This window comes from Stigmatopora nigra, chromosome 2, assembly GCF_051989575.1.
Source record: "Stigmatopora nigra isolate UIUO_SnigA chromosome 2, RoL_Snig_1.1, whole genome shotgun sequence".
NCBI lineage: Eukaryota > Metazoa > Chordata > Actinopteri > Syngnathiformes > Syngnathidae > Stigmatopora > Stigmatopora nigra.
The window spans coordinates 17034321-17052778 of record NC_135509.1 but is presented as its reverse complement, the minus strand read 5'-3'; the positions used below and the strand labels follow the sequence as shown (position 1 = coordinate 17052778).

Below are 18458 nucleotides of genomic sequence, written 5' to 3'. Positions count from 1 at the left end.
ATTCCAGAAAGGGCCGCAGTGGGTGAGGGTTTTCATCACAACTCATAAAGAGGACACCTTTTTACCAATATGGTGTCCTACAAGTGCAATAAGTGGATTGCAGTCCGGTGCTTCTTGTTTTCTGCAGAAATCTAATTGGTCAAAGTGTCTCTGCTGGATCGGCTGGAACAATAACCTGCACCCACAGTGGCCCTCGAGAACCGTTTTACCCACCCCTCACAGTTCTGGGGCCCTAGGTACAAATCCAGGTTGGTCCACATGTGTGGAGTTTGCATGTTCTCCCCGGGCCTGCGTCGGTTTTCTCCAGGTACTCCGGTTCCAGCCACATTCCAAAGACATGCATGACTGGCTGATTGGACACTAAATTGCCCTTAGGTATGGGGGTGTGTGAGTGTGAATGGTTGTTTGTCTCCTGGTCCCCTGCAATTGGCTGCCCACCAATTTAGGGTGTCTCCTGCCTCTGGCCTTAAGTCAACTGGGATAGGCTCCAGCACCCCCCACGACCCTAGTGAGGATAAAGCGGTTCATAAAATTAGATGGGATGAGATGGGACAATTTAACTGCATCTAATCTACTTATAAAGTTTCTGATGAGTTCCAATCCAAATGTGTTGAATGGACAAAGACAATAGTACATTAACCATGGAGTCCCAATGGGCAGTTTCTCTTCAGGGTCGTGTCCACCCCAGCTGTGCAGGGATCACATTCCAGCATCTTTCTCATCCAGTCATCATCCAATGCTCCCTCTATGAACTCCTCCACACTGATGACAGCTTCAGACATAACAATGAAACAATGCAAAAACAATAGAAAAACATACATATAAATAGGGTCTGTTACTACATGTGCTCTCTACACTATGTTATGATTTGGATGTTATATTACATTTTTGGTTATTTGTCAAAACTACACTTTGACTCTTAAAACAGCTGGGTTATAGTAAAAGAAAAACAATCCGAGTTTGCTAATAAATTGTCCTTTGTCTTTTAACTACTGTATTTCTTTACCTTGATGAACAAAAACACCAAAATAATATTGACAACAAAAATATGCATAATAAAAAATATATCTGAATGACCCTTCTCTGCCATTGTTTTACATTATTATATAGATGCAAACATATAACAGGATATTTTCATGGAAAAACACAAAATTGTCTGTACGATGTTTCGATTTTGAAGAGAATTTCAAAAGGTCTACACAGAGGTTTTTGTGACACTATATATTTTTTTTAATATTACAAAAAATAGATACATATGTCAATTGTGGTGGGTAGAAATAAAGTGCAATTTCTCACCATTGTTATCTTTGTCCAATCTTAAAAATATCTTGTCAGTACATTCCTCAGGTGTCAATGGATTTGGTTCAGTTAAACCTGCTGCTTTGTTCATCTTAAAAACAGCCTGTAAAAACGGGGAAAACATACGTGAGGTGTAATGTTAGGATGTAGATACTTGTCAAATAAAAAATATCTCCCGCAGCCAAATAGACACCTGCATAATGCCAAGCATCTCCTCCCTTATGATGGCACCATCTCCATCTTTGTCGAAGAGCTTAAAGGACCAGCGTAGCCTTTCTACTGGTGAACCTTCAAGAAGCATGCTGATGGCCATGACATACTCCCTGAAATCTACCACTCCGTCCTGGAACAACAGGGTGCATTTTTAGAATTTATTTTTCTTTGTGAAAACAGTTCTTTTTAATTTTCTTACCTCATTATTATCCAGCGTGCGGAATATCTCTTCTGCATAATCAGCAGATTCCTTGCCCATTGTTACATGACAGAAATGTCTTTGAAATTCATGAAGAGTAATGAGTCCACTTGGGCATCTGTTAATGAACATTCTGCAACAAGACCATAGAAGAATAAGAAGATATAGTACATTAAATGATATGAATATTTTAATAATAAATCAGAACAATCCTGTTCTTTTAATTGGATATAATACAAATGTATATAAAACCCAGTCATTTTAGGAATATACTGGTACCTCGTCATACAAGTGCCCCGACATACGAGCAATTAGAGATAAGAGTAAAATTTTGAAAAAACATGGGAAAGGTTCGTTTGAGTTACGAGAAAATCGACATATGAGCTCAGTCCCGGAACGCATTAAGCTTGTATCTCGAGGTACCACAGTAGTATAATAGAGGTGATCCTATTTCGCGTTTTTTTTTTCAATTAGCGTGGCCAAGTCTGGTCTACATTATCCGCGAAAAAACTAGGGATTAATGTACAAAGTGGACATATGGAGATTACAGGTAATATAAAACTTAATTACACAATAGAGATGGTTCTGTGATAATTAATTTAAATTATATTGACACTTTTTTCCACAGCATTCCTATTTCAAATTTAGTTTTTAAAATAAGTAGATTCAGCGTTAATACACCAGATTTTAGTCGTTATGATGGTACATAAAACAGTTATTTGGTTTAGGTAAAATAAGGGAAGGCAGAAAGGCCCCACGTGTTGCTTTTGGTGGTTGCGCACAGAAACATACATACATTTATACCTTTCTTGTAATAATGTGTTTGTAGTAAAAGTTGATTAGAGAATCACATGAATATTTAAAAGCACAAACACAATACCTGAACCATTCGTAGAGTTCTGTAATATAATGTTCTTCTTTCCAACGAGATGTACCCGCAGCCTGGCCCATTCTGTGGAGCAGTCTTGAGTTGAGCCGTCACTTATACACAACAATCAAATCCCTGCTTAGAACACTGTCTTACTGCAGTGGGGTCTGAAAATGACTGAAAGCTAATCACCTGAGTGGGTGTAGTAGCTGTAGAAAGAAAAATCCATTTCGAAAACACAGTAGGAGTATTTGACACCAAATAAAGATGACAGTCTTTTCCATCCTTACATAAAGTTGCTTATATCTGGAAAACCAAATACATTCCAAAGTTCAGAGGCTAAAATACTTGAAAAAATTCACAGAGGACATGTTATGCGTTTAGTAAACTAACATTTAATAACAAGACAACCTGGGAATAGATGCCATACTCAGTAAGTCCGGCAGCAGCACGCCACAGAGACAAATACAGTACAGGCTGTAGTAGTACAGTACGGTACTCGAGCTAACATCGAAGAATAACTCTGAGTGGTAGAATGTGGCCGAAAAACTGTACCACGTTTTACAAATGTGTCAAATTCAAGTTAAAAAGGTCCTTTGCCGGGGCAGCCAGTCATATAAATGCACGCCAGCGTTAGGCAATGGTGACCGCTCCCAAAAGAAAAAGAAAAAACACCATGCAAAGCGGGAGAACATTTACAGTAATCAAAACATAAGGTATGGTTTCACATAGAGTTAGAGGTAAAATATGAACATTTACTGCAAGATTTATCAGTTCGATTGAATGTAGACGGACAACAATGGAAAAATGAAGAGCTACTACACAGATGCAATGATTAAATTAGTAGAACGGACATAGAGGAAGCAGATGAGTTTATAGCTGGGGGAAAAACTGCCCTGGTTCCCAAGTTTTGACTGGTAGCCAACATCAGAGTCCCCGTTTTATTTAAATCATGACATGCGACGTGGTTTCAAGTCAAATCCAGAGATGCATTTGAACATCATACAAGCAGCCCTCCTTTTTCAGCCAGTTTATGTGTCACACATGAAAAGCAAACACAGACCAGCTTATTGCGTGTCAATGTGGAAAAGTCCAAAGGCACTTTGGACAAAAGCAGGAGTGACCATGAGGATGTTCTATATCAGTGGGCCCTTTTGCACTTCAAGCATATGACAAGACACATTCGTCCCAAGTCAAAGTTATTATAAAACATCTAATTGTCCCAGAGGATTACCACTGGGAACAATGGCAGCATGGATACCTGGAATTACAATAAATATCTCGGCTGGTACGCAGTCTTTGGCCATGTTAGTTTCAGTGACTAAATGGAATTCAGTTTTGTGCGTATTTGAACACAACTCATCTGTCACAAACAAAACACACTGAAACACAGAAGGCCCTTATCTACACAAAATGCCTTTCAAGATAACAGACAAGATAATAAATGATATAATTTTAAAATACTACAACAAAATACCTTGAGAAATACGTCTATCTAAGAGTTGGGTTGAATTTGTGAAGTTCACTTTAAACATTTTCATCAAGATGTTTCTTCCATAATTTTATGCTGTATAGTAATTATTTAGGGAAGACGGCATTTTGTTCAAGCATGGCTGTTCGACTGTTCTTGCAAAAAGGCATGCTCGGGTGAGTCCATCTTTAAAAACAATGCTGATAAATCAACATTGTAACTAAGTAGGGTGTTTTGCAAAGTCCAATATAACTTTGAGATTCATCAAATCCAATCTCAGGTGTCACATTGCATTTGTACATGTATGAACTGTCAAAGCATTTTGTAATTTAAGCCAATTTCAACCCATAAGGCCATCTGGTTGAACAGCCGCAATGTCCCACACAAGCAGTCCCTCTTTAGTGTATTGCGTGCAATGTCAACTGTGGAAAAAAATGAGGTAAGTGACTGAAAGAGTCATTCAAATGTCAAAATCACAGTACAGTAACAGAAAAGTAACTGTAAAATAACTGGAGGGACAATCGCAAGGAAAAAGTTGCCTGCTTGAAACATTTATGGAATGCATTCTGACTTCAGAATATAAATAATTCATTAAATCTATGGATTTATTACTGCCCATCTGCAATAACATGAATTAAAAAAACCCTGCATATTGTTACGCAGACAATTAATAACACATTTGCACATGTGAACATAGCAGTTTCATATTTCAAGTTGAAGTCTGCATGGAAATATATGTAAAATGTTAAATACTGCTACAGTTGCTAAGAACTGTCTGGCTGTTTTAGATTGGGAGGCTTGTTGTCCCCCCTAATCACTCCTGAGTATTAACCTATTCTACTGTCACACTCGGAATAATAAACTATATTATAGCTTATAACAGATGTGAGGCGATTGCTCAGCCATTACCTCCAAATGTCTATTTAGTTCTATTATGCATTATTACACACTAATGACGGTGACAAAAACTGCTCTGCGGAAAATGTAAGGTGAGGTTCACAAACGTGCTCCACTTACTCAATGTTCCAGGTAAAAACAAAAATAGGTCAGTGCAGTGTATTTTTTGCATCACTTTCATCCTGTTTTCAAGTGTAAGTGGAAAACAAAAGCAGGACTCCATAAGCACTGTGTGTTTTGACACTGTTCTTTGGACAGCATGAATTTACCAGTGAGGCCTTACAGATGATTAAACACGAGCCGACAGTCAATGAACATTCTCCATGGCATGCAGATTGCAGTAAGGCTTTGAAGGCAGTCCTCCAGAGAAAAGCCTGCGTTGCTTATCGTCGACAACACGTTTGACTGCTAAGAAGAGTTGTTTGTTCACACCAAGACTTCCAATTTTTTTTTTAAAAAGCCTCTTTTTTGTCAACATCTCGCCTTGTAACCGTGGATTTCATAAAGACCAGTGCATCTCCTCGAAGTCCTCGCCTTCACCCAAGTTCGAGTCTGTTTCCAAGAGTCTCATGATTACTGCCATGGCCGCTTCATCATTGCTGAGACTGCCGATGCCTGGTTCAACCACACTATCCAGGTCTATCTGTGAGCTCTCCCCTGTGACTGTTCAGAGAAAGTACAAGGTTACTTAGATGAGTTTCAGACCATTTCCATTCACACATGCGTATAGACAACAATGCTGACAAACAATTGAGATGAAAGGCTATGAATACAGTGGTATCTCGACATACAAGCAATTTGAGATACAAGTAAAATTGCAGTGGATTGCAGGGCACAACCAGGCACACAACAATTCATGTTCACACATACATAGGAGAAAACTAGAGTGTTCAACAATCCTACTCTGCTTTTTTTAGATGAACCTGTGGTGTTAAAATGACCCGGAAAACAGAACAACACCTAAATTATAGAATTTACCCATCAGTGTCTCCCCTTCACGAAATAGAGCTCCCTGGGGTTCTTCATCTGAGCTTGAATTCTCTGGTATCTCTATATCTGTTGCACTCCCATTTGGCACCTAGATAGCAAAAAAAGAAGAATAAAGAAAGAAAATGTGGGGGCTCAATCTCGATCAGAGAGTAACATATGACATTAAGTAAGTACTGTATTTTCAAAACTATGAGTGACACTATTTTCATACTGCGAATTACTACTCAAGTGTGAGTCTTATGATGTTTAATTATACAATCTTACACTCGTGTCTTTTTCCTTCTGTTTATCATCACAAGGGTCACGGGACAGGTGGGGGTGTCTGAGTCTATCACAGGAGTAATACTGTCTTTGAAGTAGTTGGCGACAAATGGGTCCCCATTTGTCGCCAACTACTCCACGCCTACATTTTCTTCCAAAAATTCAATTTATAGTCCAGTGTTTTCCTTTGTCTAATGCATGTTTGGTCTAGTTCAAATTATACACCGTATCAATATACTATATAGTCTGTAAATAAGATGTGGTAATACATTTACTATCATATTTTATGTTGTCCTGCAACACATCACTAAACACATGACCCACCAATTGCCTTTAAAAAAACTGAATGATCACTTACGATGTTGTTGACTGTGTTTTGACTTGTTGCAAGAGGAGATTTGTCCATTGGCAGACTAAATGGGCTCGCATTTCCACTGGAGGGTGATGAGTTCATTCTAAAAGGAACACATAAGGTTAACTTATTTTTTTTCAAGAAATATTTAGAAGAACTCACGTTAAAATGAAAAAAAATAAAAGATGGGAAGTTAAGTACAAATTTGCCGTATTGATTTTCTACCTGTTAAAGTCAAGCAGCTCATTGGCAATTTGGGTCCCAATGGTTCCAGCATAAATCATTGTTCCCGGAGTTGTAGAGATGCCTGGTATTGCTGGAAGAGATTTCTTCCCATTGTCTAGAATGAACAAATGAGACTAACTCTTAAGCATGCTTAAACCTTAAATAATTCTGTAGAATTAAGTTACTAAGTAACTAACCTGCTGAAGTCTTAGAAGACTGTTCAGTCTTCCCTGACCGACTTGTTTGACTGTAGCATGTAGCAAAAGGAGACACGTTGATAAAGTATCTACTCTATTTATGCAAAAAACAGATGTGATTTGAAGAAGCATCTACTTACGATATCACTGTGTTTGTTGACACAATATATTCAACTTCTTTGGTCCATGGGTTTACAAAACTAAACCACTGACTTTGTAGGGTGACAAACGAACCATATTTTGTTTTGAATTTGTAGCGATTTGTTTCTATTTTCTCTTTACTCCGCAGCACTGAGAATGAAAAGTCACGTTTAGAAGAAAAAAAAAACAATTGTAATGCCATTGACTTACGACTAAGAAAGTATTTGACCTTTTCGATGACGGTCGGCTAAATGTGGTAAGTCGTCTTGATGGAAGTACTCGTAGCATGAAGTTCCAAGCAATTCTTGGGGCAGGTAACCGAGAATGGCTGTTGCTCTGTTGATTTTAATTCAAGATTAATATTTTCTATACTTGTTTGTATTTTCCTAGTTACCTCCCCCCAAATTTTCAAAGATTTAAGCACTCCAATTCCAATTCACCTTTGATCGACAAAGGTGAACTTGCCATCCATTGTATAGCGTGTGATGAACTCTGTGGGCTTGACTCGAAAATCTCCATTCACTTGTAAAGGCGATTGAGAGTGGATGCGGCCCACGGCAACCAGACAGCTGAAGAGAGAGCTATCCTGCTTATCTGCATCACCCTCACCCTCTGCTTCCAGCTGGCTGGAATTCCAACTGCGCATGTAGCCTGTGCAGTGCACTGTACAGTACTTCTGAGACTCTGAAAGCACACAGGTGCATATTGAACGGACATAGTACATGTCTTTGAGTAGGGGTCACAACACAAACAATGCTCCTAATGCTGGACAGACCAATCGATCAAGTTAGTGTGCTCAGTGGGTCCTTAGTGACAAAGAAACCTGAGAGAAATCCTTGCCTATCTCCCCAAACCCCCCCGAGATGTTTACTACACAAATGCTTCTCTTTACTATTTGAAAAGAATTAAAATCATTTTACTACTACCTTTCTTTTTGGAAGTGCTGGCTTGGAATTCATTCTCCTCAACTTTGACAGAGTTTTTGTTGCACTTCATGCGGCAGAAGAAGGAACGGCGTGCACCTGAACACAGTCGTGCTGCGCCGACTGGGAGTTCAGCTTGGACCTGCAAACCCGCTGGAGATACAAAGACATGAATACATACAATATTCTCTGGTACACATTGGTGCATTGATAATGAGAAAACAATTGATTTACTTTTTGCATCTATGAGCCGTTCACGGGGGTACAGTTCAGAGGCTGAGAGCTGCTCCTTCACTTTGCCAATGTCTTTAGGGTGGACATAATCAAATAAGCTTTGTCCAATCAGTTCTACCTACAGGATGAAATTATAGTTTAGCAACCTAACCAAAATGCGACCCAAAAACGCTGAATCCAAACAACTAAATTGTAATTATTACTTTAAAACGTAAGATCCCACTGGGTGAACTGAATGTTTTATTTAATTTCTGCTGTGAGATAATGGCTTTGTAAACATGGACCACACAATTTATTATGAAAACTTGCACAACACCATATTCAATACAAAAGTTTGACAAATATTTGTTTTAAAATAACTACTGATTAACACTGTTACAGTTGTTTATCTAACTCTTTTAGTGTTTTGGTTTATAGTCAAGTCAAACTAAACAGCATCATCAAATCTGAATATACTGTATAAATGTTTTGATTAAAACTCTTGTAAGGAATATGTTAATGTGCTCCTATACGGTGGTCATAATGTGTTTGTCCTCATTGGTGTAAACTCTCATGGTTCAGGCACAGTTAAAGAAAAAAAAAACAGTATAGAGGGAAAAAACAAGTGTTACCCGACTATAATTTAAAATCTTCGTGATGGACTCAGAGACAAAAACAATTTTCCCACGGTCACAGCCGACTACAAACAGGAAGCCATCTGCAGCCTGCACGACAACAACAAAAAAAGATAAACTAAAGAATGTGTTCCAGTGTGATGGCAGTTTTAAGAAAATATGGGGATGGTTAGTTTAACTTTGGGATATCACTTCCATGTCCATACCTCCCTTTGCTAAGAAGAAAGCCATGGCTGTTTCTAAGGAACTGGTCATGTTGTTTTTTATTTACGACTTTTCAAAATAGTTGGAAAAGGGCCTTAACTCCTACGACTCAAGAATGGTAAATATTTCTGTGCTGGTAGGAGAAAGCTAGACAGATGAAAAACAAGCTATGAGTTCGAAGTGTGCAGTATATATGTAGCTAACATAAATGTATCTACTGTTTATGTGGTTATTTTAGAAAGTACACTATTCTGCTCGGAAAGGACGTTACCATTTGTAAAGTCATAGTTTTTATAGATCGCAGTATTGGTGATGACTAAAGCTAAATGGTAACATTACCTACTCTAGCATATGATGCTAGTTTAAGCTTGAATATGATCGATGATAATCATTCGATTCACCATATCAGCTGAAGACATGCCCTCTTCTCCTTTTTCATTCTTAGTAAAGCAAGTAAAGGGCTAATATTGTTTTATTTACATCATATGTTATTGGTGGCCAGCTTTGGCTTGAACTATAATGGCATATCAACTATCCATCCCCGTAATGAGGTCAGGTAGACATTATGCCTGGATATGAAATACACGAAAGCCTCTGAATTAGAAAAGAAAATGCCAGATTAGTGTGAATCAAGTTAGACCCTGGCCAATGTTACCTTTAAAATAAGGTGTTTGAGTTCCTCATCAGGCAAGAATGATGGTTTGTAGTTGGTGTCAGAAAAAGAAATTGCAGAACCTGAAATATGGGGACAGTTTAAAACAAATACAGCTCTTCCAGATGACAAATGGGCCAATTCAACCATATGCTCATTTATCGATTTCTTTTGATAACCATCTCTTCACTTCCTCTAGCCCATGTTTACAGCAGAAGACCACATCTGTAATTACTGGGTGACCAGCAGTCACTACGCTGTTGTGTTTGAGTATCTGTTTAAACAGGTCCACAGACTGCTACAAAGTTTGAATCCCATGTGAATTCTTTTAAATTTAATATAATTGTTGGTTATAAGTTGTTATCAAAATTCAAAAGCAATGTCTGATTTTCAATGGGTAGTTTTCTTTGTTTTGATGAATATGACAATGATAGGTAGATTTTTCTTTTATAGTCCGTATAGTAACACTTAGGCACATATTACATGTTTTACACATCTCAAACTGTAATGTTTTTATCAGAGGGAATGCATTCTACTATGGTTGCAATAAGCCTGACATGACAATACAAGTATTGTCATGTCAGGCTTATTGCATATTATTACTGCATAAATATATATATGTACTATATGAGCACCCTTCAGTTGCTGTTATTTTGTGCTGGGATTTGAAAGGGTATACCAATCATCTGTAGTCATGGTTACAAGTAAGATCTGGTACCTCTGAGGGATTTCAGATGCTGCACAGCCATTCTGAGCACAGTGAGTTTGTCAAGCTTCCGAGACATTGGGTTACAAGTTGGAATCATATCTGACAGCTTGTCAATCAGTGTGTTCATTTTGTCCCGCCTTCTCTTTTCAATTTGGCTGTGTGGCTCTCTGCAAGGACAAAAAAAAAGATATTTTAACGCCCTGTGTCTTATTCAATGAAACAAGAAAAGTGTAATTTCCATAAGATAGAGTAAAGAGTGGTGTTGACTACCTAAAACATTTCATTTTGGCTTGCTGGTCATCTCCATCTGAGCTATATGTAGGGGAAAAAAATAAGATTGCAATTTAAAACACGTTGGGTGATGATGATGTCACTAAGTGGACGTCAAGACCAGTATATATGGCTCCATGATTAGGCAAGTACAGGAAATATGTTGAGAATAATTGATAGTCCTCCCTCGATTATCGCAAATTCACTTCTTCATGATTTTTTTTCTGCTGTTAATCATTATTTAAATGTTTTGAATTTTTTAAAGTTCATAAAAATGTGGAAATCCATTCCGAAACACATAAGCAGAAGCCACTCTTGCGACTGGGACTCACCACTGGAGAAAAAAAAGGTATTTATAATAGGGGTGACCCTACTCCACGATTTTTTGTTCATTGCGGCTATGTCTGGTCGACATTAACTGTGATATTCGAGGAATTACTGGAATTAACAAAGTGTTTAATCATCGTAAATCTTGTAGTAGTCCAAATCTTCTGATTTCCGACACTCAAAAGAAATCCTCTTTAAAAACTTTTGGTTTGATCAAAATAACATCTGATTTAATTTTGTAGCCTGACTGTGAGCAAACATTAACTATTATTTATTGATTTGCCACATTGCGTGTGTGCTAGACCTTTTCATTAGTTAACACTGGCTAAGTCCCAACACTGTCCACATGCGAAAATATATATCAATGGTGGCATAAAAAAATCTGAATCACAAACTTATGTTATATTATCTGCATGAATAATCACTAAATTTTTCCGGACTAATTGTCAGCTTCCTTTGATTGCTTTTCCTCTGTTTGCACAGCTTCCAGGTTTGGTTTTCATATTTAAGCATTTAACTAATCACATTTCAGCCATTATTTGTTGCCAGGGTCAAAACATTTTACTGATGATCGCTTTAACCAAGTGATACATGACAAGTGCCAATGAAAAGTTTTTAACTATGACATGGGAAGCAAAACAAGGCTCTTTTTTTACCACGGCGTCACCAAAAGTGCACCAGTTACTTTCAATTTCATTTTCAAACTCATTGTACAATGAATACCAAGTACAGAGATTATTTGTCTACCCATGTGTTTTCCATTGAGTCTAACGCCCTCTGACATGGGCCATACATCCCATTAGGTCAACGGTTTCAACTATGCAGAGGCACATACATTTTTATTGTACACCAATAATAGGTGAAGGATCTTTGTATGTCTTGATTCAAGCATTTAATTACTGGTGAGTACAAATTTGTCACAGTGGGTCTTTGAGTGTATTATGAATAAGAAAGCCAGTCTTGATATAACATGTCAGTGGGAGATGAATAATTAGGACACAATTTCTACAAATGAATCCCTTTACACATCTGAAAAAAAAACCTGGCTTGCACCCAACCTACTCATTTTGGTCCTCTTCCATATCTGTGTTGGAGATGGATGCCAATCTTGTATCCCTGTATGAAATAATTACATTAAGAATTCTTGGCAGGAATTTCATTTCAATGTGTTTGGAAGAATTAAATCAGAAGCATACTCATACTGGTTGTCCACACTGCCCTTACGCTTCCGGGGCAATTCCATGTTCAAAGACATGCCAACCATTGTGGATGGTGTCATCAGGCTTGGCAGACGAATGCAGTTCATTTGGTTTTCATCGACCAGTACATCATCTGTATTAAAGAAACAATACAATAGAGCTGAAAAGGTATAATGTTTCTTGGATCATTTAAAAAAAAAACAACAACAACAGAGTTTTTAGTAATCCTTCTACCTCCAAAATGTGATTTTATCGCATTCTAATGTTGCGCACAAACGTCTGAATATTTGTCATTGCTATGTATTGGTATGTTTCTGTAAGCATTACAAAGGATTTGTCTCCATTTTAAATTCTTGGTCGCTTTTTCTGATTCTTTGCTAAATTCAGTGGTCAACTCACCTCAAACTGTGCACCCAGGTGCACTCGCATCCAAAACCTATAGCTTGAATTAAAGAACTTCATTCACCATTTTTATTTGCCTCGCAAATCAAAATATTTAGGCCTGCAGAATCCTCTGGCGATCTGACATGCTGGCTGACAATCCATAAATTAGAACTCTTCTACAAAGAGATAGATCTAACTTCACATACAATCCAAATTGTCAGCACCTAGGAGAATGTTTTTTTCCCTGTTAAAACATCATTTGCTCATGGTTCTAATACATTTCCTATTTAACTTTTTTGTATTTTTTTAAAGCAACCAACTTTCACATGAAGGTCATTTATACTAAACTATATTACTAAAATGTGTTCATTTTAAATATCAATGAATGGGTTCGCACAATCTTTATGTAGGTATTTACAAATACAATAACATTTATTGGAATTGCAGTAAAACACGTTAAGGAATTGAAAGTTTAATCGTAGATCTGCACCTTCTTGTTTAGAGTTTGCATGTTTTCTTGGGTGGGTTTTCTCCAGGCACTCCAGTCTCCTTCCAAATCCCCAAAACTTGTCTTCTAAGCTGGTTGAACATCCTGAATTGCCCCAAGATGTGAGTGAGCATGAAATGGTTGTACGTCCCCTAATGCCCTGCGATTTGTTGACCATCAATTAAGGGTGTCCATATGTAGTTGGCTGGGGAGAAGCTCCAGCACCCCCCACAACCCTTGTGAGTATAAGAGTGCCGGAAAATCAATATTTGAATGAATAAACGGAGTAAACCATAATAAACCTCACATATGGACTTGTTTCAGGGTTAGTGGATTACACTGCCCTAGTTTTACTTAAATACTACATGCATCTGGCAAGCTTGTGTTGCCATGGCTCAGAATCAAGTCAGTCAGAAACGTGAGAGAATGGCACGACACAAACCAAATGCAGCAGATATCCATGACATCTATTTTTAGTTATTTTCCACAGTGACCCAAATAGCAATTAACAGACCATAGAGGATCTCTTCTGATGTGCTAGCTAACCAGGTTATACAGATTACAGAGAATCACAACATGAAAAATCATTACCTTGCCACTACCTTTTTGTGCCCTTTAATATGCTTATTCAATAAATTCTTGAATGAGCATATGCCACAACCTCCAATAAGCAGGACAAAAATGGTTGGATGACCATGTTAATGTAATTTTAAGATCACTTAGTAAGGTAAAATGGTTATAACAGGTTAGCTGGTTTAACATTTCCCAACAAGCTTTATGACGTATAAGTATTTTGACCTGAATATTATCAGTCATCAATCAATAAAATATATCTGATTTGAATTCAGTATAAAGAACATATAAAAAAATCTGGTCTTCCAAAGTACACAGCATACATAAAACTGTTATGCATCTGATTTACTATAGTTTATAGAAATGTACAGTAAACAAAATTGATATGCCATTTTCCATGAAATGTACAGTGCTTGTGTATGTCCAAACAAACAAAAATAGATGTGATTGTGCTTGTGTGTGTAGAACAGGATTAAAAATAACTCGCCAAAAAAAGAAATGACGCATTTGTGAGGATGAGTGGTTCAGAAGATGATGATTTAACTCCTTTAATAATAAAATGTAAAAAAGCATGAAAGGCGCCCCGGTGGGGCGAGGGGTTAGTGCATCACCCTCACAGCTCTGGGGTCCTGGGTTCAAATCCAGGGTTGGTTGACCTGTTTGGAGTTTGGATTTTCTCCCCAGGCTTTTGTGGGTTTGTTCCAAGTACTCCGGTTTCCTCACACATTCCAGTAACATGCATGGGAGGACACTTGGACATTAATTTGCCCCTAGCCCCTGTGGCCCGGAGAAAGCTGGGATTGGATCCAGCTACCCCCACAACCCTAATGAGGATAAAGCGGTTCAGAAAATGAGATGAAAGCATGACAAAAATGCACTATTAGGAATTCAGGGTGGAGATTAACACATTCTTTTTGTGGTATGAATGTTTCTTATTACACAACACAAATTCTGATGAATATTTTTATTATTCTGTGGCAAACCAAATTCTATACCACGTTACACAGCGTTCCATCAACTCGGCCACAAATCACGACCGCTGTCAATTTATGAAATGGATGAATAAATTAATGAAGGTTTTCCAAGGTTTGTCATGTAATCCAGCAGTCCCCAACCTTCTCAACGCGGTAAAGCTCTTTCTATTTTCTCACGGACCGGCTAATGGGGAGGGTGACAACTTGTGACAAAATAATGTGTGGGTGGGGTAAGTGCACGAACGACACGCATGGCGGCAAAAAAAAAAAAACAAGTCACAAGCATAATAGCAATTATGTATTATTATTATTAATATTAGAACAACTTTTCTCATTTCAAGTACGAGGGTGACATTGAAAACGTAAATATGTGTTACTCTGACGGACCGGCACTAGGTAGATCGCGGACCAGTACCGGTCCACGGACCGGTGGTTGCGGACCACTGATATAATCTGATCTAATAAGTGTGGAACAGGGAAAAATAACATGTTATATTCGAGCATTGTTTTAGCAATAAACACATTTAGATCATGGATCGAATTATTTACACTAGGGCATTTCATAGCCGCCTAAAAAGATGTGTTACAAATAATAGTTTGGGAATAATATAAAACTAAAGACTATAATAGTCTTTACATTTCAGTATAAGGAAGCCTCGTCGTGGCATTTTTTGCAGGTATTCTCACACATTGCTTTCCACAAGCAAGAAAGTTAATTTTGCTTCCGTTTTTAAAATTAAAACCAAAACAAAATGCAGTCATGTACATTTCTATTGATATTTTCTTATTATTATTTTTTAAACACAGCTTTGTTTTTGCCAACTTTGAGCCGACAGCCTCTCCACACCATTAATTTAATACAAATGATGATGAAACACACTATACATTTTCAGTTAGTATTATTGGAATTAAACTGTCAACCTGCTGTCAGCCCTACCACGGACTACTAAATTGTCGAAAATAGATGAAATGTGTACTTTTTTAGAGCAGAAAAACAGGCCTGGCTACATTGCTAAGCTAGCATTTGCTTGATTGTGTTTGTCTTTCAAGGATACTCATAGAAAATACTCGACTTCCATTTCAAATGTCGTTTTGACAACCGATAAATTGACACGGGCTAATTCCATTCAAAACACTGGAAATGCAAAATATAATAAAACCTTTACACCAATAGTGAAAAGGAAGACTTTGCTCTACTGATCTACTGACCTACTTTTGGAAAAGCTCAAAGTTACGGTCAATCCTTGTGAAAGAAACAAGCGGAAGCAACAAAGCAGAGCACGCTCGGCACATAAATGCCAAAGGGACAATATGAGAAGTACACGTAGAGATGTTGAAATTGAATAAAAATGTAGAAGACATGAGAATTACCTCCCATTTCGCCGTCCGTTCTGTCACCGTCGCCGGCGGCAGGATGCCTGGCCGACATGGCTGTAGCCGGTGCGCTGGAGCCGAGGACACCAATGCATAGAGAAGGTAGTCGGGGAAAAAGATCGGTAATGGCCTTTTATCCGTACTAAAGCGACGAATCCAAATGATAATATAAGCTACATTGTTTCACAGCTGTCGTGTTTTCTACAGGGAACGAAGGATTCCTCGTTTTTTTCATCTTACAATGGGGAACAAGCGCGGATGAAATGTCACAGATTGTGTCTCCTCCTACCGGATCACTACCAGTTTCTCAACTCCTGTCCAAAACACTTCATGCATTTTTGCTTCAAATCTTACTTGTTTCAAGTGAATTGGAACGGCAGAGGTGTATATTATGTTCAACATACAATGCTTAAAGGCAGAGATGGAAAGTATAGCTTATTTTTTGTGTGGCTTTCATTTTTTTATGAGTTTTTCTCCATCTGTGTTTTTTTCTCAGGTAACTATTCTGAAGCATTTTTGAAATGACTCGTTTTACTAATTATATGATTGAAAAAAACACTCATCCATTCATTTTCTGTAGAGCTTATCCCCACAAGGATCGCAGGGGGTGCTGGAGCCTATCCCAGGCACCAGGTAGGGGACATCCTGAATTGGTGGCCTGCTTGGGTTCGAACTCTCGACCTCAGGACTATGAGGCTGACGTGCGAATGTAAGAGAAATCTGACTATACCTGGAGAAAACCCACACACGGCCAAGGTGAACATGCAATTTGAGGCCAATGCACAAGGTAAATATACAATTCAATCAATATTTTTTGTGCAACACATTTGTGGAGATGAAAAACGCACAGGAGGATATTGTCATATTGAAACAACTCATCAACAAATGAAATCCATTTTTTAAAATGTATTTAAATTTAAAAAAACTTTAAATTGGCTTTTTACTTTCAATTAAAAGCCACCAATTTAGGGTGTCCCCCGCCTCTGACCCAGAGTCTGCTGGGATATGCTCCAGCACCCCCCGTGACCCTTGTGAGGATAAAGCGGTTTAGAAAATGAATGAATGAACGATAATTTAAAAAAAATGTGAGCAAGAAGGGAGGTGTGGGGTGGATAATTTTTCGTCTGTCGACTAGTAATGGTAATTTTCACTTTAACTCTATTTTGATGAGCTGCTTATAACTTTTTTTTAATGACGAGCTGATTTTTACACTCATACTTTTACTTAAGTAAATTTTCCTTAATGTAACAGTACTTCTTGAGTTGATTTCTTTTACTACTTTTCCCACCCTTATCCTAATGCATTATAATTGATTGAAGACTTATTGGTGCCTGTGTTGCATGTAGGTTGCGAATTAGCCACTAGAATGTATGCATGCATATATATAATATAAATGGCCTTTATTCAAACAACACGTAATGATTGTAAGTTGGAGGAGGCACAAAATGTGTCTGCAATAATCAAGTAACACTTCCCACTGCGACCACTAGATAGTAGACTAGTCCTGATGTAAAAAAAAAAATGAAATGATGAGCATTTATAGCTTTTGTAAGGTCATTTTAGTTGTGTTCATGTAAATTTATTATGTAATCATATAAAACATTCTTATCAAACTGCATAATGCAAAATGCATATTTTCTTAAGGTAACATTAACTTGTTTTTATCATTGTTTTGACATTATAAAATCTTGGTCATTCCATAAATCAATAATTATTGATATTTGGTTAAATATAGTAAGTAAAATAATATAGTATGTAAAATACACAAATTCCTGGGAACATCCATCGATATGGCGTACCCAAGACGAATTGATAGTCCTTAATATTCTTAACCCTTGATCCTTTAATGGTCCCTTAGAACAAAAGGACAATAACATTGAAAAATATAATATGTCATCAATTTGTGGTGTGGGCTAGATTCCCACCCATGACTATATATGTTACATCAGATTTTATATGGGTAAAAAATACTACATAGGTTAAAATACATGTATCAAATATGATACGTTTGGACATAAAGGCTAAAGAATGGGACCCTTCAATATTGGGCCATCATTAGATATAATTAAACAAATTATGATTAAGGGAGGGTGGCCCGGGGGATGAGTGGTTAGCGTGTCGGCCTCACAGTGGGGGACCTGGATTTAAATCCAGGTCAGTCCACCTGTGTGGAGTTTGCATGTTCTCCCTGGGCCTGTGTGGGTTTTCTCTGGGTACTGCGGTTTCCTCCCACATTCCAAAGACACGCATGGTGGGCTGATTGGACATAAATTGCCCCTAGTTATGAGTGTGAGCACGAATGGTTGTTTGTCTTCTTGTGCCCTGTGATTGGCTGGCCACCAATTCAGGATATCCCTCACCTCAGGCCCGAAGTCTGCTGGGACAGGCTCCAGCACCCCCTGCGACCCTAGTGAGGATAAA

General features: G+C 37.9%; 2 protein-coding genes across 3 annotated transcripts; both read right to left on the bottom strand.

Moving 5' to 3' along the window:
- Positions 1-487: 487 nt before the first annotated feature.
- Positions 488-1888, bottom strand: LOC144188889 (guanylyl cyclase inhibitory protein). The gene is made up of 4 exons (XM_077710716.1): positions 1712-1888; positions 1493-1642; positions 1297-1402; positions 488-772 (listed from the first exon to the last, which is right to left on the bottom strand). The coding sequence occupies exons 1-4, from the start codon at positions 1841-1843 to the stop codon at positions 636-638; spliced, it is 525 nt and encodes a 174-aa protein (XP_077566842.1). The 5' UTR covers positions 1844-1888; the 3' UTR covers positions 488-635.
- Positions 1889-2957: 1069 nt separating this feature from the next.
- On the bottom strand, positions 2958-16339 carry bmal2 (basic helix-loop-helix ARNT like 2). 2 transcript variants are annotated; one of them, XM_077741767.1, is made up of 17 exons: positions 16035-16339; positions 12243-12378; positions 12109-12162; positions 10720-10761; positions 10459-10616; positions 9744-9823; positions 8882-8974; positions 8271-8388; positions 8040-8189; positions 7554-7797; positions 7343-7449; positions 7113-7263; positions 6973-7022; positions 6776-6890; positions 6557-6653; positions 5926-6025; positions 2958-5610 (listed from the first exon to the last, which is right to left on the bottom strand). In XM_077741767.1, exons 1-17 carry the CDS (start codon positions 16090-16092, stop codon positions 5447-5449), a joined length of 1917 nt encoding a protein of 638 aa, XP_077597893.1. In that variant the 5' UTR covers positions 16093-16339; the 3' UTR covers positions 2958-5446. The 2 variants fall into 2 exon arrangements, with proteins under 2 accessions (XP_077597893.1, XP_077597901.1); XM_077741775.1 differs by having other exon boundaries at positions 12249-12378.
- Positions 16340-18458: the final 2119 nt, after the last annotated feature.

Bases quoted from the DNA above. Each gene is read 5' to 3' on its own strand.
- LOC144188889 (XM_077710716.1), bottom strand. From the start codon at position 1,843: ATGTTCATTAACAGATGCCCAAGTGGACTCATTACTCTTCATGAATTT. The intron at 1,643-1,711 runs GTAAGAAAATTA...CTGTTGTTCCAG, and splicing joins GCACGCTGGATAATAATGAG to GACGGAGTGGTAGATTTCAG. The intron at 773-1,296 runs GTGAGAAATTGC...TTATGTCTGAAG, and splicing joins ATTGGACAAAGATAACAATG to CTGTCATCAGTGTGGAGGAG.
- bmal2 (XM_077741767.1), bottom strand. From the start codon at position 16,092: ATGTCGGCCAGGCATCCTGCCGCCGGCGACGGTGACAGAACGGACGGC. The intron at 7,798-8,039 runs GTAGTAGTAAAA...GTGTGCTTTCAG, and splicing joins CAGCACTTCCAAAAAGAAAG to AGTCTCAGAAGTACTGTACA. The intron at 6,891-6,972 runs GTTAGTTACTTA...TGTTCATTCTAG, and splicing joins GTCTTCTAAGACTTCAGCAG to ACAATGGGAAGAAATCTCTT.